General features: G+C 35.6%; 1 protein-coding gene across 1 annotated transcript in view; it reads left to right on the top strand.

Annotated features, from left to right (window-relative positions):
* Positions 1–27,661, top strand: part of LOC145685239 (uncharacterized) — a 91,508-nt gene that overhangs the window by 25,230 nt on the left and 38,617 nt on the right. The window contains exon 2 of the mRNA XM_081757600.1: positions 8,976–9,039. Coding sequence (XP_081613726.1) covers positions 8,976–9,039 — 64 coding nt within the window. The remainder of the gene's footprint in view (positions 1–8,975; positions 9,040–27,661) is intronic.

Genomic DNA, 27,661 nt, shown 5'->3' with positions numbered 1-27,661 from the left:
TAATATTTTAAAAATCATTTCCAATGTTTATATTTGTTACTTTTTCGACGATCTTTATCTTGGCGGAAGTAGGTAGCGTGTCTAGGCAGTCCCCCCTCCACTTTTCGATTTTTCAAATCCTATTTGTTAATTCTAAACAATAATTAGATTGTTTAGGTGGAGGAATTATTTCTTTACCTTTACAGTAGTTCAAGACATGAAAATACACCATGCTACATAGTACGGCGAGATGCGGGAAAGAAGTGCATTTTACGCTGAGTAATTTGCTGTATTTGTTTTAACCATCAAATTATTTAAATTTGTATTTTATTTGGTTTATTTTCATTTAAAATCAAACGTGCATATTTCAACTGAAGAAGATACCTTATTTCTTTTTCGGGTATCGCTGACACAATATCCATTATTTGGTGTTTGTTGTATTCTTTTAAAGTTACATTTACAAATTTAATTGTCATTTACACAGTTTTTATGCCATTTTTCCACGTTTTTAAGGGTGTTTTATAAATCATATATATCTATATTTTCAGGTGAAGAACCTCTGTCCCCTACACATGACATGAATATTCGTTTGTATCGATTTCCTCGAAAACTACACATAATAATTTAGTTTTACGCATGTCATGCTGTTAGTGTTGCCCACAAAACGATCAAAACATTTTGAATCTCGAGACGAGACGAGATACAAGTCTCACAGGTCAGTTCACCCAAGTCTAACATCACAATCTCAAACATTGTTGCAGTCTTGTATGGTTCATAGTATTAAAACCATAGATAGATTAAATGATAGCACGAACACAATGATGAGCTTTTATCAACGTTTAAAGATACTAAGCAATTATACAATATACTCCAATAATAAATACGGTTTAAATGTTGTTTTATTATATACGTATTTCATGGATTGCTCATGACATGGAAGAATTCTGGTAATTTCTAGATGAAATTTAAAAAAAAGAATCATAACATAAATTTACAAAACGAAACGAGATGGAAAAGCTATTGAGAAGCGTGAGGAGACGAGAAAAAATTACCTGAAAATCGAGACGAGACGAGACTTTTACAAAGAACTCACCATCATGCTACTAGTAGAAAGTGCCCATGATTGGATAAGGTTCTGATTGCTGTTTTTCTACTAATTTGAGGGATCTTGAAGCTAGTGAAACTATTTTTTAAATATATTTGTCCATGAGGTCACGAGGAAAATTACCTCAAAGTTTAGATTTTTAAATTTACGTTTATTCCAATGGTAAAAGTCCCTATCTTTGAATTTCCGCTTATTTCTATGGTAAAAGTGCCCATCTTTGAAGTTACGCTTATTAAAATGGTAAAAGTGCCCATCTTTGAAATTACTCTTATTTTACTGGTAAAAGTGCCTGTGTTTGAAGTTATGCTTATTCCAATGGTAAAAATGCCCATCTTTGAAATTCCATTTATTCCAGTGGTAAAAGTGCTCATCTTTGAAGTTACGTTTATTCTAATGTTAAAAGTGCCCATGATTGGACACATTTCAATTTGCACTTTTTATAATAATTTGAGAATGTTGAATCCAATGGAGCTATTTTTAAACATATCCATTCATGGGATCATGTTAAAAATGACCTCAAATTTGGGATTTTCGAAACACCGCTTGTTCTAAGACATATACAGGGTGTTTCAAAACAACACCGACAGCTTTTGGAAGGTGATTCCTGACTCCAAGATAAGACAAAAAGTATAGACCAACCTGGGTGCACAAATGGTTCCTTTCGGAGTTATAGGCTGCTTAAAACATGAAAAAATTAAATTTAAAGGCTCGTAGCTCTAAAACTATGGGACCTACCGTAGTCGGGTCAGGACTTCACATGAGAACTACTATGTGTCCTATGCAAATATCCAAGTTTCAGAATCCTGTGGCACTTCCGTAAAATGTTTATAGAAGTAGTTGGTAAGTACTTCAAATTATATGCCCCTATCCAAACTCCCTCTATGAAAGTTGATGCGTGACTACCTTAGGATAGTGAAACTTGGATATCTGGATAGGGCATACATTAGTTTCTAAGTGAAATCTTGATCCGATTACGGTAGGTCCCATAGTTTTGGAGCTATGGACCTTTGAAGTTCTTTTTTTTTTTAATGTTTTTGGCAGCCTATAGCTCCGAAAGGAAGCATTTATGCATCCAGGTTGGTCTATACTTTTTGTCTTCTCTTGGTGTGAGGAATCGCCTCATCCTCAGGTTTTGAAACACACTGTCTAACTGAAGCTTTTATGCTAATTTGAAGACGCTAAATGCAATAGAACTATTTTGTCATACCTGTCCATGAAGCTCATAGAAAAGTAATCCTCAAATTAGTATACAAAACACACTTAAAAATGTATCGATGCGTGGGCACTTTGTACTACCGGTATTGGCATAAGCGGTATTTCAAAGATCCCAACTTTGAGATCACTTTTCTTGTGACCTCCATGAACGGATATATTTATAGGAATGCAAATAAGCAACAAAATTTTACTCGCCCAAGAGAAAAGCTACTAGTCCACATCCCACAATAGAAATCATTTACTTACCTTCGCCATAATATTAAATACTCGCCCGCACCAATGAACCACTCGCCCCGGGCAAGTGGGCGAGTGGCTATTTGCATCCCTGGTTTAAAAATAGTTTTCTTGAATGTAGCATCCTCAAATTACTGTAAAAAGTGCAATTGAAACTTTATCCAAGCGTGGACTCTTTTACTACTGGCATGATCGTTAATTCTTTAAAAATGGGACTTTGAAACTTAAAACTTTATATCTCGTCTTGTCTCGTCTCGTGGGCTACACTGCATTTTGTTCAACTTAATAGAATCAATCGATTAATATGGAGGAGAGGTGTAAAATTCCCATATTGCATTTTGGGCACCAGCACTGTTTTCAAGTTACAAAATACATAAGTAAAGGGGAGATATCTCAGCGTTTCTTAAGTATTCCCAATTGTTAGTTCCAAACACGGCATAGAAATTCCCTATACGTGTTGGTGCAATAATTAGCTTTGTACGCAGTCATATTAACCCTAGGAACACCAAAGGGGGGGCCTCGGAGGCCCACAAATTATTTTTGTTATATTTTCTAACATTTCTAATTGCATAAAAAATCTGAAAAAAATTGATATTGTCAAGCTTCACCCCATTAATCAAAAAACGTACTTGCTTCTTAGTTTTTAGTGTTTTTTTAAATTTATAAATAAAGAAAGTGTTATGGGCCTCCTCCCCTTGGTAGTACTAAGGGGCTATTCACCGCATACAATAACTGTTATATTCCAGTGTTTTGGCTACTTATTTTACTTTCCTTTGAAACATTTTTGGTATTACAACATGCAGGGTCACTCTGAGCTATTATTATGGTGCAGTGTTGCCAACCGCACGTTATAAAAATTAGTAAATATATTTTTTCTGATTATTTTCTGGCACCTAAGTATTTTCTATTAGTTTATTCCTTCAAACCTGCTACATACATACATACAAACACACACACACACACACACATATATATATATATATATATATATATATATATATATATATATATATATATATATATATATATATATATATATATACAGGGGGTTGACAAAAAATCTAAAAACACTTCATACAGGACACGTAAGTTTGGCCCTCTTCTGTACAACGCGTGTTGCGGTTGCCGATGTTTTTTGTATTTTCAATGTATCATGTGGACCTTCCTCTTCCGTCAGCAATAACCCGTTCACCTGTGAGTGTCATGGTGAAGAGCGAGATAATAATATATATATATATATATATATATATATATATATATATATAAGAAAGAGAGAATCAAGTTTCAATAGTTTCAATAGTAATGGAAAGAAACTTTGCCTTGCAGTGAATCCGTTGTAATATTCATGATGCTGTAGTGGTGTTAGTTTACAAAACTGATAGACAAGTCGTAGCTTGTTTGCTTAGGTTTTACATGTTCATTCCATAGGTGCAAAAACCTGACGTTGTGCTACTAGAAAAATTATAACTTTTTGTTGGATTGGCAACACTGCTTCTCTATTGACATCCTTTATAGTGTCTAATGAACGTCCCTCACACTGTCCATCTTTTCGTGGAAACAAAATTTGAAAGAATTTCGCCATTCCAAGGATATCCGAGATGGAATTACACAAGATTAATCCTGAATTCATTAGGATACTGAAGTATACCTCACTCGTCCCCGTTATCCCGCACTTTACTGCACCACTACCAAAATGCTTTTAGAAGCCGCCTTTGTACACATACTACACTGTAGTAAGTTGGTATTGATCTGTTTGATAGTTTTTCTACACAAACAAATAAAATAAATAGGTCATAGTTACTGACATAAATAAAAAATGGTAACTTACACAATTACACACATATAGTTGGCAACACTGTACTTAGAAACCTAGTAGTAATAGAAAATAATAATATATGATGTCTTAGACACCCCAAGTTCATATCAAACAAGATAAATTATTTTCCGTGAGAAATAATGACCTTTAATCCGTGGGCCTCAGAGGCCCCTCGTTGGTGTTCCATGTAACCCAAAAATACCTTGGTGTTCCTTGGGTTAAGGAAACACAGTGTAGAATTAGCTCTGATCATTTATATTTCGAATAACAATTATGGGAAATTTGGTTCATACTTGCTCAAAAACGGGAGATTTAGGCATGCAGTTTTAGATTCAGAGAAAAGAAAAACAGGACAACCGTTGAAAGAAACGGACTACCCCGGCTAAAACGGGGATCTGGTCACCTTAAGCATGGTTATCATACAATATCAATTATTAGATTTACAGAAAACAAGTTTCTATCTCAAAAACTACTCATTAGGATTTAAACTCACTCGTATGATTTTGTTCAGTTAAAAGAGATATATCGGTTGGTATCTTTGGACTTCTCTTTTCGTTAAATGCTCATATTATTGTAGAATTTATGTTAGAATATTATTCGTTTATTCAATGAAATTGATGGACATCTACTCAAAGATTATTTTGTTCACATGTACGAGTGATAGACGGAATACAGCAAAAATACGATATTTGTGAGAAAATTATGTCTTCTTTAATAATAAAGATAAGTCGTTATAATAGGTGACCTTGACAATGAACCAATACTTCTCACCATCGAACGTAGAAGGTCAAAGTATTAAGAGAAGATTCTAAAGCTTGCGTAAGAATTGAAACAGTAATATAATGATAACCTTATTCGATATCCTCCCCCCTCCTCGTCTTCTCCTTAACCAAAACCATTAATCTGGAGAAGAAGAACAACGAAGCAAGTTGTGTGTTTGTGTGAACACTATGGCCTCTTCCTTTTGCATTTGCCAAGAACGAAGAAAATGACAAGGGGGGGCTTTGCGATGCGATTGAAGATTCCCTTAATGATCGGTGGCAACAAGTGTAATGATAAATCTCACGCAGTCACATAGGCAGGCCCAAAACTACAGAAATCAAATGCTGTGTGCGTTAAAAAATCAGAGAGAGAGAGAGAAAAAAGAAGACGAGAATTCAACCGTCATTATCCGTCCAGAAAGGTTTGTCGTCATCCCGTTATTTATATGCTTCACTACTACAATTGTGATTTAGTTTGTCGTAAATCATTGTTCTTTTCTTTTTGGTTGTATTTGGTGTATATAGCCATGGTCTCGTCCTCTTCTTCTGGTCTTGATTAAAGCCCACGAGAGGCAGGATCACTGTAATCGGAAGTTTCCATTTCATTTTGACTCTGAAGAGGTACCCATCTTTGAAACCAGTAATCAAACAGCAGAAGACGAGAATCCTTCCCTCTACAAATTAAAAGAAACGCAGCGGTTTTTTGGTTTTAGCTTATTGGTTTGTTTGTTGGTACGTTCCTGGGTTTGTAAACCTGCTAGTTCACATTTTTTTTACTGTATCCAAACATTTTTTCTTTCTTTCTTTGTATATAAAGACACACTCCACACCATAATCAAAACTGCTTACAATAACATTAATTTTCAGACAAGCTTCACTAAACATATCCATAGTAGTGCTTTACTAGCATTGTTTTTCCTCATCTCTTGTCCAATGATGAGTTGAATATTAAAAGCAGGCTGAAATAAGCTTCCTTGTATTCCCCCATGATTTTTTTTCTCTTTGGTGTACATACCCACTCATCATTGAGTTTTTATTCTCTTCCCTAGCCACGTCTACGCGTAGCTGATCAATTCTTTCAGGTAGCAAATTACATAGGAGTATGGTTTTAATTTGCTTCCAATCCAAAAAAGGGCGCTATTGTATTGTTGTGCTGATGCTACTCACAGAATTGGTCATTTATATTTATTTTTCCAGTGAGTAATTCCACCAAGGAAAGAACAATAAAAACTACTTCATTCTTGTAAATAAATAAATAAATTAGTCGACCAAAAAGGATTTAGCGTAATTCTACTTGCTACCTCACAGTATTCCGGAAATATCATGCGTGCTGCACTAAAACAGGTTCAGACAGGCTTATTCATTCTTCTTCCCTCTAGCGTCAAAAAATTGAACTTCGAAAGAAAACATGAAACGTGTAGTTTCATTATACAGGTATTTTCTATATTCACTTTCAATAAAGCAAAACTCTCGGGATTCTGTTCTTTTCTGTGTTGCCGGAATCTAGTAGCACTGATTACAACATCGTTAAGGAAATGAATAAAAGAAAAAAGAAGTAGAAATATTAAGGAGAAAAAAAAATACGTCACATTTTCTCCGTAGGCAAATTCAACACAGTAGCTGGTACCACTGCACACAATGTTGTCGCTGTAGGCTATGTCATGAGTTTATTTACCCATCATTTTGCCCCTGTCTGTCATCTATTTCTAATGCTTTTTTATGCAAAAACTATGCTGGCATGCAAGATTCCCGGGTTGATGGAACACACACGGAAATACAGTTAATCTAAGGCAGTGTTTCTCAACCTGAGGGTCGCGACCTCTAAGGGAGTCGCGAGAGGGTTTCATGGGATCTCAAAGATAAGCGGAAGAGATAAATATAAGTAGAATCTAATACCGGAAATATTTTTAAACATTATTCTACATTTTGTTCTGACAAACATATTTTTATTTTATACATACTATTAAGAAGAAAAAATAGGCCCACTAAACATTTTCAACAGGTGCAGAGTTGTTTAAAAATAAATTTAAATGAAAGAGGTACCATATGAAACTAATGAGAACTGCAGATTGAAACACCAGAAAAAATACAAATGCTACAAAACCTGCATATTGAAATCCAATTAAAATTGAAAGCTAATGAGATACCTGAGCATGTTGTGACTTCACTAGTCTGATTCAATGTCCGGTTCAATCTTCGTGACGTACATTATCAAGTCACTTGAAATACTCATTAACTTTTTTTTAACAAAATTAGAAATCACTTTATTTTTTAAGGAAGTTATGAAGTTTTAAAATATTTAAACGGCCTGCATTTTGAAACAGTATGATGGACCGGATTCGATATTTATAATATGAATGAGCTGATCAAATTTGGTTTTAATCCATTCGCTTTTAGGGAAGTTACTGCATCCACTATATATAAGCAATTGATTCTATTATTATAAAAATAGATGGATATCGTGAGATCTCCACAATACAAGTAAAAATCCCAGATAAGTTTATTACAAAGCAGAAATTATAAGTGAGTCGCTGGCAAAAGGATGTGATAAAATGGGGCCGTGGTAGGAATTAGGTTGAGAACCACTGATCTAAAGTATATTATTCTGGTAACAGCAATAGTTAACAATCTCCCACTGAAATCTTCGCCCTTCTATACTCATTGTTGTACTAAATATCAAATATTTGTGATCGGTGCTCAACGTAGAAAGAACAATATTAATTCAGAAAACGTGTTACATTAATAACTGGTATAAATCAATCTAGAAATGAAAATTAAACAAAGGTTGGCCACTAGACAGAACACTTCTAATAGAAACTTTCGAAGATGAATCATCACGTTCACAACATCTTTTCGAGAAGAGACAGCATAAATTCTCGTCTGGTAAGCAATCCTAGCTTCAATGTTTTGACCTTCCGATAGATTAATTAAAATAATCGGAAATTATTTTTTTTTTAACTTTCGCTTCAAAAATAATAATTAATATATGATACGATGGCCACGAAGAGAACATCAGCGATTTAATTAATTTTACAGAGAAAAACTAAAGAGGAGGAATTAGGTTAGCAATTACTTCCAGGCATAATTTAATATAACACTACCTTCGAGAATAATATCTTCGCAGTTCACACTCACCAAATAATCTTATTTTCGATTGTCAAAATTCCCTCTAATTTACGTTTATTTTACAATTTTATATTTATTTGTTTTGAATCTGTCATTTTTTACGCTTCTAGCGTCTAAAGTAAGCATTTGCGGATCTTCATATTATTATTATTATTATTATTATTATTATTATTAGTAGTAGTAGTAGTAGTAGTAGTAGTAGTAGTAGTAGTAGTAGTAGTAGTAGTAGTAGTAGCATTTTCAAATTTTGAATGCATACTGTCTGTTTCACATTCTGTGCTGCACTCCACAAGAGTATAGTAGTGGTGACTTAGTCGACGCATACATCTACCAGTTAATACAATAAGGTAAGGTAACAAAATATGAGCCACACAATCGACAAAGGAATGACAATAGAGAATTTTAAAAAAGATTGAGTCGTCATCTGAAGCTTAACTCCAGGCAAAGCGAAAACAACTTAAAACGCATCTGAGTAAAATGAGTGGTCTGCGATACCAGAAGCTGAGACTCTTGGAGTCTACGGAAATCCACCCAAAGAATGGAAGTTACAGAAAAAAACAAAAACAAAAAAAAAACAGAATAAATGCTATAAATAACCAGAACAAAATAGAAAATAATTTTACATAACAGGTAAACAATTTACACATATGTCGTGTTCTATTAAAGTTATTATACATAATAATAAACATGTAGTCTAAGTTATTTATATGTAATGACTAATTATTCATTTCTTTTTCAGATTAGTTCCAGTGAAGTCGAAGACGAAATTAGGTGATGTTATTCTCAACAAGAAGCTTCCCAAGGTAAGAATTAAACTGCTAAGATGGTGATCTAGGTACTTCAGGCAAATTGTAAAGTAAATTAGCAGTAGTGGTAGTATTAGGTATAAGCTATTGCATAGAGTTTTATTAGTTTTTAATATTAGTAAGAATAGGTTGTTGAATGGACTTACTTAGTTATGTTTATTGTTAAGTAGCATATACAAGGATGTATCAAAAACATAAGTGAATTTTCGATTTACTGAACAACATACAGAGATAAATATATGAAACTGTATCATGTTTGACACGTGGTATTACACTAGCATTCAACGTAGGAACCATTGTAGTCCAAACATGCTTTCAACATAACATCAAATCATCCATGCTCTTTGAAAAAAAAAAGTTGCTCCAGGTTCCTTAACCAGGTAACCGTAGCTTGTTGTGCTTCTTCCACTGTATCTAAATACTGCCCATGCAGGTGTTGACTCAGGTGTCCATACGGATATTGAGGTTTCATGGCCCATTGTGAATCGATGAAGGAATGAATTTCTTTCGTGGGCATATAGCGTGAGGTGGGTCAGAGGGATACCCATTCGAATTGGATTAGATTGGATTTTTGAGTTTAACGTCCCGTTCAGCAGCGAGGCTATATGAGACGTGGACCTACTGATTAACGTGGAATCATAACCACATGAGCTACCGCCTGGAATCGAACCCCGGTCTCCTACGCCAAAGGCGCGTACGCTAACCACTTAGCCACGAAGGAGCTCTGCCCATTCGAAGATGATTTTGTTCCTCATCCAGATGTTTTTGCATCCAGCGCACAAACAGTTTCCTGACGCCAATTTGGTCAAGGATGATACTCCTCACGTAACCATATGAGATATACAATGCATCTGCAATATCATACAACCTCATTCTTCTTTTTTCCACGAATCATTGCATCGACGTCACTCACATTTCTGTAGGTGATGGATGTTGCTGGTCTGTCACTTCTGTCATCATCTATCACACTCCTCCTACCATTTGCGAATGCATTGCACCACACATTCAATTGTTTCTGCAACATAACATTCTGTCTATAGACGTCCACCAATTCTCGATTAATGTCAACTGATGTTTGTCTCTTGGCCTATAAAAAACGAATAACATCGTGTACCTCCTTCTTAGAGTAATTTCAAGTCGTGCACTATCTTTATCTATCTTTATATTGGTCTAGGTACCAGACGAGTTGACGTAGAAAACAGTAATAACCCTCAGACTTACCTTACTTTGATATCTGCAAAATACAAAAAGATTAATTAGCTATACAAAAAAACTCTGGATCTTAGAGACAAATTCACCTTATATTTGATACCTTCGTAGATGGGCCTACAGTTACACTAGTACTACAGTTCACACTTTGATATATAAATATATATATATACATATTAGAGATGGCCAAAATTTTCCGGAATCCGGATTCCGGAAATTTTGTTTTCCGGAATCGGAAAATTTACTTTCCGGATTTCGGAAAAATTCCGGAATTCAGAAACAATCCGGAATTCGGAAAAATTCCGGATATCGGAAAAAATCCGGAATTGAGAAAAATTCCGGATTTCGGAAAAATCCGGATTTTGGAAAAATTCCGGAATTCAGAAAAATCCGGAATTCGGAAAAATTCCGGATTTCGGAAAAAACCGGAATTCGGAAAAATTCCGACATTCAGAAAAAATCCGGAATTTAGAAAAAATCGGAATTTATCCTAAATCCGGAATTTTTCCGATTTTACTTTCCGGATTCCGGAAAGTAAAAATTCTGGAATTGGCCATCCCTAGCTAGTAGCTGTTAAAAGAAAAACACAATAATGAATATATATACTGTATTAGTTTCTTGTAGTTGGATATGTCTTTATCACTTACGTAGACAATTGCTACTGCAGTTATTTACTGCTTTATGAGGAAGGTCTTATTTTCACACACAAAAAAGTCGCCGGTATGTCTCAAACATTATCGCGTTCCCACTTGCGGCTGCTCCAAAGCACTGCAAACTACTTTTTAACCAGACGAAAGCCAGTGAAGGAAAAGAAATCTCAACAAATCTATATATATAAAAGAGAACGCACAAAATCCTTTGTCCGCTCATCACGCTAATACGGCTGAACCGATTTCTTTCATTTTTGGGGGGTTGTTAGGATTTGGACCCTAGATGGTTTTTATCATATCACTTTAATTTTCAATTACCAGTGTCTTGAGATAATTGACCAATCAGGTGTCAATACGTACAAAAAATCCTTTGTCCGCTCATCACGCTAATACGGCTGAACCGATTTCTTTCATTTTTGGGGGGTTGTTAGGATGTGGACCCTAGATGGTTTTTATCATATCACTTTAATTTTCAATTACCAGTGTCTTGAGATAATTGACCATTCAGGTGTCCATACGTACAAATCCTTTGTTATTAGTTCATCATAGGTATAAAAATAAACGTATTTATATGCAACCCGCATGACCCTGTGACTCGGCGGGTTAACATAACTGACAGGCGCTATAAATCACTTGAAAGCGAAAAAGTAAAAATTATCTAAGTAACAAAGTTTATTGCGTTCGGGGATGACCGCAGCGAAGCGGGGCGGGTTGGGGTGACCGCAGCGAAGCGGGGCGGGTTAACATAAATGACAGGCGATATAATGTTAACATTAGTGCAATCTTCTATGGTTTTTATCATATCACTTGAAAGCGAAAAAGTAAAAATTATCTAAGTAACAAAGTTTATTGCGTTCCGGGGTGACCGCAGCGAAGCGGGGTGAACGCTGCTAGTATTCTAATAACATTCGCTTATTATCAACATACCTATGTACAGTAAATACAAATTTATAATTTTTGACTTTACGAAGTATACAATGTAATTGTTCAATAATTAACATAAGCAGGCATTCATTAATTTATATTAATATAATAATTAATAAAACTAATAAGCGGGTGATTGATGACTCAGTGGTAGATTTTTCATCTATGGTATTCTAACCCAAGGCATGTGGGTTTTCGATGGCTAATTTTGTGTTCGAAAATTTTCCCGGTGGTACTCTTGGTTCCCTTTCTTATATTTATTCCATCATCACTCATTAACGAATTTAGTTTATCAAAACTCTATAGCCATATATTCATTCTGTACGTCAGTGAATCAAACAGTCTCAAGAACTATCTGATGGATTACCATCAATTTTGGCCATGATGTACAGAGTCATTAGTTAAGAATCGAGTTCCATGATGAATGTAATATTCAAACCGGAAGCGGTACAAATAACCATTTCCGGTTTTAACGTTAATCATTATATAGTAAATATGGTAATAGATAGCGAGAAGTGGTTTCCAGTAATCGACATATATAACATTCATGTAGATAGAATGTTACCCAATTTGTGCATCTGCTGGAAATAATGAGCTTAGGTATTTAGAGAGCATTTTCCACTTTAGAAAATGTGTGCTTGGTAAAGAATGTAGAGAATTAGCTGAGTCAGGCACGTAACTAGAATATGGTAATAGGAAGGAGTGTCTGTCACGAAATACTGTGGTTATTTACCAGGGGCTCAATCATTCTAAACTATTTTATTGGCAACATATATTGGTTCGTTTAGCCAAGATTTCTAATGGGGGGATGATATGAAATACTATGGTTACATACCAGGAGCTCTTTCAATCTATATATTTTACTGACAACATACCCATATTGATTGGTTAGGGCAATAAAATGAGGATATGTTAGTAAGTATTTTAATAAGGAGCTATGAAAAAATCTCGAGTAAAAGAATATAAAAAAAGTATTGAAAAAGATATAGTCTTCCGAGGTCATTCGAACGGTGTCGAGAATTTTGCGCCTGGGCAATTTGCGCCCTACCTCAAGAATAGGGAAAATTGCGCCTGTGGTGTACCTCCACCGGGAAGTTTGAGCCCTGCGAAATAAAAGAATCTATTCGAGCTTACGCATTTGCTCGGAGGGGCTGACATTACAGCATAAACAATCTTCCCCCCACAGCCATACCATTTGTGATTTATTTTCATTGTGACTATATAAGGGGAGAATAATCTTCAATATAAGCCAAAAGAACACAACGGATCAACGCAATCACTGCTTCTTCCAGAGATGATTTTGGGGGAACACTGGCCTCCCCAGAGCTCTCAGAGTGTCCCCTCAGAGGAGACCAAAATAATACGTCTATAATATAATAATAAATAGAATAGTACCAGCAGTGACCCCCTCCGGAATACTAAGTGTGCCCCCCGGAACATTTTTTCTGAAAGAACGACTGAACGCAATTGTGTGTTTGAAGTGTAATTCCAGCAAGTAAACACACTGTACATAGTTTTCTTGATAATATTACTGACCTGATTTTACATTCACTTTACATTTTCTTTTCTATATTTTGTGTCCTGAAAAGCCAAACAACTCGCAAGGATTGTGAACAGAGGTATCTGGGTAGAGCCAAACAGCCTTTTGTAGATTAAGTTATACTCTTTGATTATATTAATAAATAATTATATATCAGTCATTTATACTTTTATTGTAAATTTTGTAGTATAATGAAAAATTGTATTTGTATGGATTGCCCTTTAGTGAACTAAAATTGTATTTTTTTCATTTGTTCGGAATATTATAACGGATGGAGTAACTCACTGAAACGATGAGAGGCATGCCTAGTTCAAGTGTGAGTGGAAGTTACTTTACACAATACAAAAATAAGTTGAATTGTAGGGTGCTAACATCCCAGTGCAAATATCTAGCCGGCGCATTTCCCCCTCTTTTTGGGGTAGGGCGCAAATTTCCCGGGCGCAAAATTCTCTCATTCAAGGAAAATATAATGTCCGTGAAGTTGACAAGCCACTTATGTCAGACCCCAGTTTCGACTTTAAACGTCGCTAGTGCTACGTTAGTGTTCGATAGTGACGCAAATCGTTAGTACTCCACAGATAACGTGTGCTTTTTAAATAATAGATATAAGTCTTCTAACTGCATGCCAACACGCCCACTTCTAAGAATCATCTCAAAAATGAGGTTAACCGTTAGAGCAAGTAAGTGCTTATTAGTGCCATTAACATTAACGTTAATGCCTCCATCGTACGGCCCTTTGAGTAATAATAACACCAGGCTCTTTGCTAGAGTCTCAATGCTCCCTATATTCTCGCGAACATAATGCGCAATGTGGATGTCCCCTGACGTGCCCAAGTTAGTTACTTTTTTTTTTGCAATTATTGTTTATCTGTTATAGTTTATTGTTTATTGCTAGTCTGCAGAGTAGCCCTTACATTAATATGCCATTGTCCTTGATAATCATTGCGTATTAGAAGATATCAAAAAACAAATAATAGGATTAAAAAAGAAAAAATAATTTTTCCGAATTCCGGAATTTTTCTGAATTACGGAATTTTTCCGAATTCCGGAATTTTTCCGAAATCCAGATTTTTCTGAATTCCGGATTTTTCCGAATTCCGGATTTTTTCTCAATTCCGGATTTTTTCCGAAATCCGGAATTTTTCCGAATTCCGGAATTTTCCGATTTTGCTTTCCGGATTCCGCTTTTACTATTACTAAAGTGCTCTCTGATATTGGTCATTTTCGATGATCTTTATATATCTTACCCCTTATCCTCCCCTGTTGCATGGCTGAATTTGGATTTAAATGACATCGGAAGTGTCACTGTTTATCTCAGCAACCCCAAAAACTGCGGGTTCGGCACTAATATGGGTCATTTTCGATGATTATATATATATATCTCCGAGACCCCGAAATATATGTATTCGACTCTAATATTGGTCATTTTAGATCATTTTTATATCTTTCCCCCAAGTTGCGGGGCTGAATTAGGATTCAAACACCATCAAAAGTGCCACTGTTCTTCTCAGCGACTCCGAAAACTATAGATTCGACACTAATATTGGTCATTTTCGATCATTTTTAAACATCTCCCCTTCCCCTAAATTGCACCTCCAAAGTGATATGATAAAAACCATGCCAGGTTCGAACCTCATCTATGTTAAAAATTTGATCATGATCGGTCGGGTGATTTAAGTGTGATGAAGTTACAAAACAGTCACTTTCATTTTCATTTCTTTATATATCTATCCCCTCCCCTGGTGGACAAACACCGTGTGCGTGGGTTTTCTCAGAGTTCTCCCGTTTCCTCCCACTTTCTTCATTCCACCATTTCATTCATTACTTATTATCACCGTCTCCTTTAGTCTAACCGGCATAACCGTGGGACGTAAAACTCAAAATTTCATTTCATTTTCAATACCACGTTCTTTCTTAATACAACTATTATAAGCAAGCAGACGACAGACATCGTCGTCATCATGAGGTCATGTAACAGAAGAGGGTATAAAACACAATAAAAGATCTCCGTTTACATCAGTTTCGGCTGGTAAAATCCCCTCTCTTAGTTTGCCTGGAGCTCTGAGGTGTCCTGCCCATTTTGCTTGCCTGGAGCTCTGAGGAGTCGTGCCCACTTTGCATGCCTGGAGCTCTGTGGGAACTCAATCCCACTCTTGCCTGGATCTCTGAGAGACCCTTAACCACAATCACGTACTTCCCTGGAGATCTGTGGTTTCCTACCCGCTTAGCTTGCCTGGAGCTCTACGAGACACCAATCTATCTTTGCTTCCTGGAGCACTGAGAATTCCCCAACCACTTCCACTTATCTCGGGTGGAGGTCTGTGGAATCCTTCCCTTAGCTGCATGGGCCTAGGGACATCTATTTAGCCAAAGTACATAGAAAATTTTGTATTGGTCTTCGGACCAAAGTCTTTTATGACTTTGTGTGTTATATTGTATATAACAGGAATTTTATAATTAAAAGATTGTAGGGAAAACCCGAATCCCGTGCAGTGACGACGCCAGAGGGGGGCAAGGGGGCGAGCGCCCCCCTAGTAGCTACTTCTGCCCCCCTAACTGCCACCTAGACTGCCCCCCAGACTCCTACAAGCTTTAAACATTCCATATGTAGTATTTTATATCCGTATCATAACCAATCTCATTGTCAAATTGTAGTCTACTTTCCATGCATTTACTAGGTAGCAGATTAGTCCTCAAGTTTTCTTGTTTGAGTGTCTGGGTATGCACGCATACTTCTGTTTTCTAATTTAGCGTCTTTTGAGGTAAATTTTAGTTATACTTCTTTCTTGTGATTTTTAATTATTGTGCCTAGCGAACAATAGTAGATTTGGTCGATCTGTTTTCTTCTCATTGGATCAACTTCGATTGGAAACAAAAGAAAGGTAAAACCAATTACATAACTTGTTTGTATTTATCAAGGTTTGAAGTTTTCAGTTTCATATTTTGTTTTATTTAAAGGTTCTATACTTCTTTTTTCTGACACATTATTCTCGGCTTTCAATATTCAGAGGATGTGCTTATAACAGCTTAGTTTGCAACTACCAGGGCTTAATTTTTTGAACGGGATAAAAAGAGTTGTGTTTTCCCTTCCTGCAAATGATAATAATAAATTTATAGAATTAAATTAATCCCCAATAAAATGTATTGTCAGAGTGCTGATCTTTAGTTAGTAATTGGTTTATACTAGTGCTCCCTTACTCATTTTGTTTCAAAGTATTGACGTGACGTTTACCATATTGACTAGGAACTGCTGAAAAATTCGTAGCCCAACCCGGAAGGAGTGCAGGTGGTGAAGTTTTACTTCTACACTTCCCCTGAGAGTCAATATATTACCTTGTACAATGCACCAGTTTTTACAGAAAAGTTAAAAAATCTGAAGATTTCCTCGCACCACTGTTCGTAGCACTACCCCTATCAGATCTAAAATGGCGTCCTTTTAAGTGTTATTTAAGTTTGGGAAATAAGTAGACGTAATAGTTAGACGGAGCTAAATCTGCGGAATAAGAGTGATGATCTAGACATTGAAATCCTAGATTATGCAATGTCAGTTGTGTTTGCAGGGGCTTGATGGATAGGTGTATTCTCCTGAAAAAACAGAATTCCTTTATTTTCATTTTCCCCGGCTTGAACTCCGAATTTATCTTTCAGTTTTGTAAGTAATGTAAAGATTCTGGATTAAATATCTGACCATAGCGGAGGTAGTCTGAGTACGACTCCATACTTATCCCAGAAGAATGTTGCAAACAGTTTATCAACCTTCTTCTGTGTCTTGAACTTCTTGGGGCGAGGGAGAAATGAGTGCTACTACTCCATTGACTGTTGTTTCGTTTCAGGATCATAGTGGTAGAACCATATTTCGTCCATGGTTACTATTCGTGAGCGAAATTGATCAGCATTTCGGTCAAATTGGAAGAAGACTTCTCTTAATGCTGTCACTCTTTTATTCTCGTGACAGATTTTTTGGGAACCCATTATGCCGAGAAGTTGCCCATACCCAAGCCATTCTGAATTATGCTACCAACGAGTTCCAAAGAAATGCCCAGAATCTCTGACACAAGTTTTGCTGAGAAGGTAAAAACTGAGAAAGCGGGGTGCAGCCAGACCTCAGACTTTAAGTATATCGTGAGTTTACTATACACTTTAAAAACTATATAAATAATAGCTTAAATTATTTTTTTTACTCAAAAACTGAGGTGAACTCCGGCCCCGGGCTATATCCACCACTGGCTGAAATGCTGCAATTTTCAAGAATAATACCACAAATTGCATCCTTGATTTCGGGAAGTCATTGCTTTTAATCATCCTGGATGTAAAGCATAATTTGTTGAGAAATCGCCACGTTTATACTAAGCCACCTACTTCTTCACCACTGTATATAACGGAGGGGAGTCCCGTGGTGTTTCACTGATTTTCCTAATTAATTTACTTCTGTGAGTTTTTTTGGTGGAACAAAAATGTTATAACAGTTAGGATCTGAATGTTTGTGAAATTATCTCTTTGGGGACACATAATCACTTCAGAGGCCTAAGAAACAATAAGAATTTCATTATTAATATGAAAATTTGTATTTCTATATACAGAGATATGTTTTTCTAAACTACGGTTTCATTTTTCCACCTAGTACCTACACTCCTTCTGGATTGGACTATGACATTTTCAGCAGCTCCTCGTAAATTCTCTCTCTCAATATATATAGGGAGAGAGAGAGAGAGAGATACGTAACATATAGTACTAGACGAATGTGTTACTTGTAGCATACGCGAAAGTAATTCAATTTATGTTTAGGCTTCAAAAGTTTCATTGAAAAACATTTCATGTGCAGACGTTACTTATTTGTTAGTTACAAATTTTACTTCAAATAAGTTTAATTTGTAACCGTATAGGTCTAATATGAAAACAGCTACGAAATATACAATATAATGTAAAATAAGTCAAACGTAATAAATACATCATTTTTGGTATGGCAAATAGCCGCCCCCCGAAAATGTATCTGCCCCTCCTTTGCCCCCCTAAGAACTTAAAGCTGGCGTCGTCACTGATCCCGTGTGCTAAGTTGCTCTATCAACTACCTCATCAAGATAATTTTTCTTCTTTCCTTTTGACCTCGAAACTAAAATTGATAAATGTAAACAATTAGTACTTTTAATTAAGCATAATTATAACATATAGTTTTCGGCGGGGTTTCGAGTGAAACAACTAATATTTAATAAAGATATGTGTAGCTTTTACCCTGCAAGCATCCTAATTTGTTACAAGAAATATAGATGAATCGAAATGACCTATCGTGTTGTTTCGTACGATGCAAATGATCTTGGTATTGCAAGGGTTAAAGGGGAAACTGAACTGAACTTGTGATTTGTAAAACTAATTTGAATCACGAACGTTAGTTGAAAACAACTCTAAGATAGCCAATACAGTTCCTTTTCTATTAAAATGAAAAATTTTAATGACGTTTTAAAATATTTTAATCTTAATATGAAATTTAATGGTTTCGTTCGCAGTCTAACAAGTATTGTCACACTCATAAAAGTCTCCAACTGGTAAAATATTTAAACAAATAAACGAAGAAAGTACGCCTAATTTTTGACTTTCTTAAAACGATCACTTTACATAATATTGTACCGGGTGATCCACTATTATGTCCGTACTTTTATTTTACTGCTATTATAACGAACGATGTAATATAAATAACTCTAAAGTTATATTATGCACTATTCTATGCCATCACGTGCCATTATGTAATTGTTATGTTATTGTTGTTTGTTACAGGTCTAATCACTAATCAAGTGAAGATGGCACAGAGATTGAACATTGCTGACCATGCTCGGATTGCAGCGAAAATGGAAATCTGACAGTTTCCTAAATGGTACAATGGTCGTGGAGACGGGAGAAGGGGAAACACGCGACTCTGGACCTGAAAACAATAAAGAGACTGCACGCGAATTTGTTGCGTACGGGTTCGGTTACTCACCAAAAGGGTGCTGGGCCCCCAAAGAGAGTTGTCACTAAAGAGGCTAAAGCCAACGCTGCTGCGGCGTTTGCGCAAAGTTCCACGAAGTTCCTGAGACAATATCATAGGGAATCTGGTTTATGATATTGTTCGGTCTAACGGCTAATGAAGGAGATCGACTGGAGACCATTGCCCAGCACCGGAAGACTATGATGATAGGATTTAGTTTGCTGAATCCACATTACAATGGATGGAAGAAGAACTAAATATCCTGAGTAACATTCTGTGGTCAGACGAAGCAGTGTTCCATGCGGGTGAATTCATAAATCGCCATAACTGTCATTACTGGGCACCTAGTAACAATAGTCGTGGAGCTACAATTGAAAATTTGCAGTCACGTCCTTCTCTGACCGTGTGGTGTGGAATTCGTGATGACACTCTTATCGGTCCTTACATTCTTCGTGAAACAATGAATGCCGAAAGGTATGTGCACATGCTATAAACGTTTCTTTATCCCATTGTTTCAACCTGAAAGTAGGAATATAATTGTTTAACACCCTGTATATAACAAATGTATTCATAGATAGTTTTACAGTACATTTATTCTTTATTTCTTTGCACGACATGACACTCGCACGCGTGAACTTGACTAGAATATGTTTATGGTCATTATTTGAACCCTTCCCTCGATAGATACGCAATTAAACTCGTGTCACTCCTATTATGTAGGCAACCAATATTGTTTTAAGTTATGAAGTGTTGCCTAATTTGTTAGGGGTTGTTAAATGCAACTCCTTTCCCCCTCACCTCTAGGGGAACTATGAGTGCCTTACCCCTATAGTATTTTTTTTCACATTATACCAAATTTGGTTGAAATTGCTCCACAAGTTTCAGTGATATGCTCCAACATACATACATTTTCATGAATGTTGAAGATTAATATCAAACATACAGGGAGCAATTTTTCTTTTACTTCTATGGCGTCCGTCATGCTGAGAATCATTTCATTAAGCCACTTAGTTGGGTTTTGACTTCCGAAAAAACAATATTTAGACGTGCAACTTCAGTTTTTTTAAAAGAATAAGAAAAAGAAGAGATATCATGCCTTTGCATAAGAATGTTTTATGAAATTGGATTAGTTTACACTTTCAGAATGTGAGAAAATGATTTAGATAGGTCTCGACTTCGGAAGAGGGTAATTTAAAGGCGGCTTTGAAGTAAATTTAAACCTTTAGAGGAAAGGAGGTCACTTTTGTTTTCTTTTTTTCTTTTTTTATTTTCTTCAAAGAATTTCCTGAACCAGAATTCAAAACTTTCCATTAAATTTTCCTCTTATGGGGGTGAAGAATGACCATTTCAATTAACATTAAATTAATAGGAAAAATGAACCAATCTACAATATCAATAGCACAACAACTTGTAATGTAGTGTCTACATCTGTATTTTAAAAACGAGAGCGCAGGAGAATGAAGAGATTGTATGTCATTTGATTATTGTGGACAACTAACTAAAAAGAATTGGAAATAGGAATTCCTTTGTTGGGCGTAGGGAATCCTCTCTCTCTCTCTCTCTCTCTCTCTCTCTTGTGACTCGTCAGGGAGTCGTTTCGTTTCAGTTAATCCAATCACGACGGGCGACGAGCCGCGACGGAGTAATGAAGCAAACTAAACAGAGAAAACGCCATGACCAGAAAAAGACCAGGAATGATGCGAATTATGTCCAGGTTCCCGTTACATCTCAACAATCAACAGCCTCCCACTAGAGAAGGAAGAAGAAGGTACCGCAATCCACTTCGTAAGAGAGAGAGAATGAAAATAATAGGAGGCAACCAGTACAAGAGAGGAAAAAAAGTAAAAGAAAACCAGCATTTTGTTAGTTGGATTTATCATTAAACAATTTTTAAACCACAATTGGCATGGAATTTAATCAAGCATTATAATATGAAAAAGGAAACATAGTGAAACGTGTACGTATACTAGCAAAACTTGCCCTTCAACAAATACTTAACACCTTTTTTAATGTTTACTTTCTACTAGAATATTCTACACGCTTTTTTAGTATATTGCTCCAAATGATTTTTGAAGAACGTTTGTCTTTAAAATGCTTTGCATTCTCTTTGACAATGTTAAGAACTGTTATAATTTTTTTCTTGTGTGTTTTTTTATGTTCAATAAGAACAGTATGATCTATACCAAGATGGATGTATTTGTAGGATCTTGCATATATGTAATTTCAGTGTTCATCAATTCTCTGGTTTGGTTTATGATATCAGAATGCAATTTTTTTTTTAATTTTCTGTAATTACCTAGTATTTTCTTATTGCTTTTTTTAAATTCGAGTATTAAATCATAAAAAATGTTGTATCTGTGGTTCTCAACATATATGTTGCGATACACTAGTGTGTCACGCTGTACTCTAAAGTGTGTTGCGAAATTTTAGAATTTAAAAATCCTGAAGAATTTAATAATAATTAGTTAAAATGGAGACAGACTGTACCAGTCAACACCTCCAGTGGCAACAATAATGCTCAGTGCTACATACGGTCATAAAATAATAGGTCATATTATAATATATATTATTTTTATTATTTATGATAAAATAAGAAACAAGTGAGTCGCGATGCCCTGGACGTTTGATAAAATGCGTCATCAGTCAAAAAGCTTGAGACCTACTGCGCAAAGACGTCTAAACCAACATATATAAATGACATCATTCCGAATCATACAGAGTGTGCTAGAATATGCTTAATAAATGGCAAAATGCCTACCGTAGAGGAAACATGACGATATTTTACGTTTGAGACCATCTCAAAGCTCTTGAATATTCATTGTCCGTCGAGGATGTTTACGATCTGGAGAAACGCATCGTTCGAGGCTGCGACGCCATTCAAGGAACGTTTGGTATTTCTGAAAATGTGAATGCATCCAAGATATGTCGTGTTCGCATGTTTTTCTGTATAGATCGTGGTCATTTTGAACAATCCTCTAACAACGCTGTACTCAGTATTAGACCATGGCCTATCTCCTCCTGAGAGGCGTGTGTCATTCCCAAGGTTCCATTAATTAAATATTGCTGCAGTGTTCGTATCATTATTTCAATTGCCCCGTAACTATGCCTATGGCACCCTTATTACTGTTCCCATTTTTCCCAGCATCTCAATGTGTTTCTCAGCGTCACTTACGGCCTGTTCACTTTTGCTTCCACACATGCGTGTGTCTGTTGGTTAACCCTGTATATTTTGGAAACGGAATGGTATCATGCATGTAATGATACAGAATTTCTCGTTGCCTATCCTAGGCGGAATCACCTGCTGGAGTTTAGATATACCTTAAAATAACACATCCTCATATATATACACACATTTATCATCATTACTTCTGTTAGTGATTTTATATATTCTAATGACACACATGTCTTTGTTATGTGATGTTTTGGTTTCCATTCCAAGTAGAGGTGCAAAATTTTCTGTGTCCACTCAATTGTGAGGCAATTGAGACTTCTTGAATAAATAGAGAGGGATTTCAAATCTAGAAAGCCGGAAATAACGATGGTAGTAGGAGGATACAAGTTTTTTGGACTGGTTTACTCATCCTGCGGGTTATAAAAGTGAAGATTCCTGCTTATTGTTATTTTCGTGAATAGATATGAATCATTATTTTTCGTCATAGAAGCAATGCCTACTCATAACACATACAACTTTGTTATATTTTTTTCTTTTCCAAATTTAGAATAATCTATCACGGAAAATACGAAATGTGTAATTGATCCCGGTATTTAAGAAACTATTGAAAAATAATACCTGATTAATTCTAATAATGCAAATATGGTATATTTTAGCTAATAATACAATATTGATGGATTTTAAGGACAAAGATTTGTAAATATGAACATAAAAGTTAGAATATTTTATAATCATTCAAATAAAACGTTCAACAATAAACTCAACGATTTTGGCATTTTTTTCGTAGAAACAACACCAGTAACATATTGAAGGAGTGGCAATAACACATTGATTTGTGAAATTTGAAAAATATATATATATATATATATATATATCAGGTAGTCTAAAAGTATTGAGCTTTTTTGCGCACTTCTTGGTGTTAGTATCCCAAATCTCTGAGGTATATGAGTCATAGCTTGTGAGGCCTAATGTTACTTGACAGTTAACAGTTGAAGCTAGTAGATGTGGAAAAAGTAATAAAATTCTGATAAAATCATACAGAAGGTATTGTGTCTTGAAGGAGAATGATCTTTCCGCAAAACTGCGCTAATTTTTACAATTTTATTTTGATAAAGGCTCAAATGCTGCGCAGGTCCATAAAGAAATTTGTGCTGTTTATAGAAAAGATACGTTATCAAAAGCAACAGTCAAAAGATGTTTCGGTCACCCTCGTTCTGGAAATTTGAATGCCTAAGGTGCTCGGTGCTCCTCGCAGTGGATGACCAATAACAGCAAAAGTGGATGATATTCTGGAAATAGTCGAGCAAGACGGGTATGTAAGCAACCATGACCTCGTCAATGACCTAAGCATCCATCACCAAATAGTATTAAACCATTTTGAGAAAGCTGACTAAAAAAAAAAAAAAAACGCTCAACGTTTGAGTGTCATTTGATCTGACTCAAAAGCATTTATTCGATCGAATTTCTATTTACGAATCTCTACTGAAATGTAACGAACTCGACACTTTTCTGAAGCTGTTGATCACGACTGATGAAAAGTGGATAACCTACAACAACAATATGAGAAAAAGATCGTGGTTGAAGCGAGGAGAAACTACACGGCATATGGCAAAAACCACACTGACACTTACGAAAGCTTTGCTGTGAGTTTGGTTGGATTGGAAGGAAATTTTGCATCATGAGCTGCTACCTCCGGACAGAGCGGCAGACTCGAGCTTGCAGTATTGGCAATTATCCCGAGCGCACCTAGCGATTCGAAAGAAACGGCCGGAACTGATCAACAGAAATGGTGCCGTCTACCACGCTGACAACTCCAGGCCCCATACATCTTTAACGACCCGTCAGAAAATGAGAGAACATAACTGAGAGGCTATAATGCATCCACCGAATAGCGCAAACCTGACATCGTCAGTTTGATCTTTGTGGAATTCTCTGAATTGTGTTAAATTAGTTTCAAAACATTCCTGTGAAAACCACATGTCACTTTTTTTTTTTTTTTTTTTTTTTTTACTAGTAACCATAGAAAGGTTGTGGCAACGGGACTATGGTATGGCCAGAAAATGACAGAAAAAATCTGTCAAAATTATGAAGTGGTTGTTTTTAAACCAATATAAATATATTCTATTTTGACCTCCAAAGGCTTAATATTTTTAGACGACCTGCTAGTTTAAACATAAATCCTATCAGTATTTATTCTTCAAAAAAATACGAAAATCAAACTTTATTCTTGGTAATGACATATTACATTTCGAAGTGAACGAAATGTCTGATATTGCTAGCGAAAATTTAATAAATAAAATCATATAAATAAATTACCATTTCTTAAAAAATCTTCTTGGAGAAATTAAACCATGGCCACTCGAAAAGATACCTGAATCAAAATCAAAAATTTCACATTTCACCTTGCATGATTCCAGGATCACTAAGACCATCAAATTTCACTCTGCTAAATTCAGCAGAGTCTTCAGAAGGAAATTCAATCCAAACTTATGAACGAAATGACATGATCTGAATGATGGCAAGTCTGTAATTTCTCTGATCGCAACCGAAAATGATTTGAAAGATTCAGAAGAACAATATTTAACAACAGTTCTTCTGAAAGTAATACACCAAACTCTGAATACCCTGTTACACCTACATGGTCTGCTTATAATTCAATTGTTAATAAAACCATTCATTTGTGGTGGACAAACACCGTGTGCGTGAGTTTCCTCGGGGTTCTCCCGTTTCCTCCCACTTCCTTCATTCCACCAGTTCATTCATTTCTCACCATCACCGTCTCCTTTAGCCTAGCCGGTATATACGTGGGACGTAAAACTCAAAGATTTCATTTCATTTTTTAAAAAATAAAACCTTCACAGAACGAGAGTTTGTCGACTGCCTCTGATTGATAGCAGTAAGAGTCAGTAATGGGACAAAGTTCAAAGAAAATGGTACACTTAATGTTGGTCTGTACAGATCTACTTTGAAGCTATCGATGACAGAGAAAGAAGAATTCAAAAAATGGATCTTATGACCTGTCGAGCCTCATATATTGATGATCATGCTACAAAGTATTGATTATTTTCGGGATCGAACTTTATTTGAAACAATTTTAAATGAACTTTACGATGAAAACGTGCTTTCTAATATTATTTCTAGTAAACACATGAGAAGAGCCGTTGACGTGATCCAACATTGAGAAAAGTTATTTTCAAACTGTTAGCAGATTGTTTTCCAAACTCATTTGGAAAGTAAAGCAGAAGTTAAACAGGAAATTGGTAACATCATAAAAGGTTTGCAGTTTTCGGATAACGAATTAGTGCAGAAAAGTCACAAAAAAGACAAAGAAATATTGGTTCATCTTCATATTGTTTTACATAAGAGAGTTTGCAGTTGCAAAGACGCATGTCAATCCAACGTTCAAGATTATGTGGCAATATATGGAGATGGTGGATCTTATGATTCTTTTCATTCGATCAACTGGTAATTGGTTGCTTCATCTTGAGGTATTAGAAAAAATCGTGTTGACATAGTCAATTAATGAAGCACAATATCTTGATACTTAGCCGAAGTGGAGCAGGTATGTACAATTGAAGCATCCAGATGCATTGACTGATTTTCTGAAAGGAAATTGGGTAGTTAATAAATCAGCAATTTTATTTTGTGTTTTAAGATCTGAGGCACTCGAACGTAAAAATAGAAGCATGAAAGCTTTGGGAGGCATAATGTAAACCAGAAAGAAAACGCATCGACAAGATGTTTTCATGATTGCTTCTGAACTGGCTAGAGTATTGGATGAAGACAAAACTATGTTGAATAGGAAAAGAGAATATACAAACAGACATAATCAGCTTTCAATTTCAAGATCGAAGAGATTATAGAATGATTTGAAACGAGAGTTCACAGCAGTATGGAATTCCACAAATCCCGTGATGTACGACGGCAATAAATTCATAAATGTTCACGCAAAGGCAGGTTTTGATTTTTTTTTTTTAATTGAGTACGATTATTGTTTAATAACTAAAAAAAGTACTTAAATTATTCAAGCAGGATCAAGAAGGATCACATCAGCCAACACAAATGTTTGGAATTACGTGGAAAAAAATGAGGTTGAAACTATACGTCCAAATTGGAAACAATGAAGACAGAGGTGTACGATACGACCTTGCAGCTTAAAACTGATTGTTCCCTATTTAGAAGAATTATTATTGCTTCAGGATCCCAGACAGAAATTGATCTAGAAGATGCCCTTATCATGTATGAATTTTCACCTTTTCTATTTTCACTATTTTAAATGAAAGGATCCATGGTTTTGGATCAAAATAAACGTGTTCATATTAAAACTTTTAGAGAATCCTAGGAAAGCTTTACAAGAGGACGGGAAACTTGCAGAAGATTTACTAGTAAAGGAAGATCATAATATCTTTTCAAAAAGTTAGAGAGATAAAAATTTGTTAAGTGAAAATGAGGAAAGAATGGAACTGGAAGCAATGATTTAATACAATCCGTATTTACTAGTATTGAAGCACCGATCTTACACAAGTTTGGTTATTCTTATTCTGTGGCTCTTCTTGATTGCATGGTGGAATTTCAAGTGTTGAGAAAGCCACATGTCTCGATTTATCTACAAGAGTCTGCAAGAGAATAGATTCAACACTTTTGAAGTACGATTAAACTCACCTTTCATACATTTTTTGATACGTACAGAACTAAGTTATCAAAGATCGCAATGTGAAAAAAAGAACACATCAATCGAATACAAAATATCTGACTGCCAACATAAAAAGAAATCAGAATGAAGAGTCAGTCTTCGGTCTCATCCAAAAATCGAAGGTGCATTAACTTCTTATCTTTCAGAAATAATCTCCCTTCTTGAAAGATAGTTGAGAAAACGATTAATTTCCAAGTAAGGACAAAAGCAAAATATTCAGAAGGAAAGGACATTAATGAGTTAAAGGACACTCATGAAGAAACACAGAAATAATACTTTACCGTCTTTATACAGAATCTCATGTGGCACAGACCATCCACATAATGTTCCAATATACTGATGTCCGTGTTCTATCTGAGTGGTGATCTAGTCACTTATCTGCGATTAAAAAAATAAAAACTTGTCACAGGAACTGGAGCTAATAAGAGGATGATAGATATTCACACTATCCGAACTTCTCTTGGACCTCTCA

The sequence above is a fragment of the Thermobia domestica genome, chromosome 5 (assembly GCF_964235325.1).
Source record: "Thermobia domestica chromosome 5, izTheDome1.hap1.1, whole genome shotgun sequence".
Classification (NCBI taxonomy): domain Eukaryota; kingdom Metazoa; phylum Arthropoda; class Insecta; order Zygentoma; family Lepismatidae; genus Thermobia; species Thermobia domestica.
The sequence above is the reverse complement of the archived record's forward strand: the minus strand, read 5'-3'. Positions and strand labels throughout refer to the sequence as shown.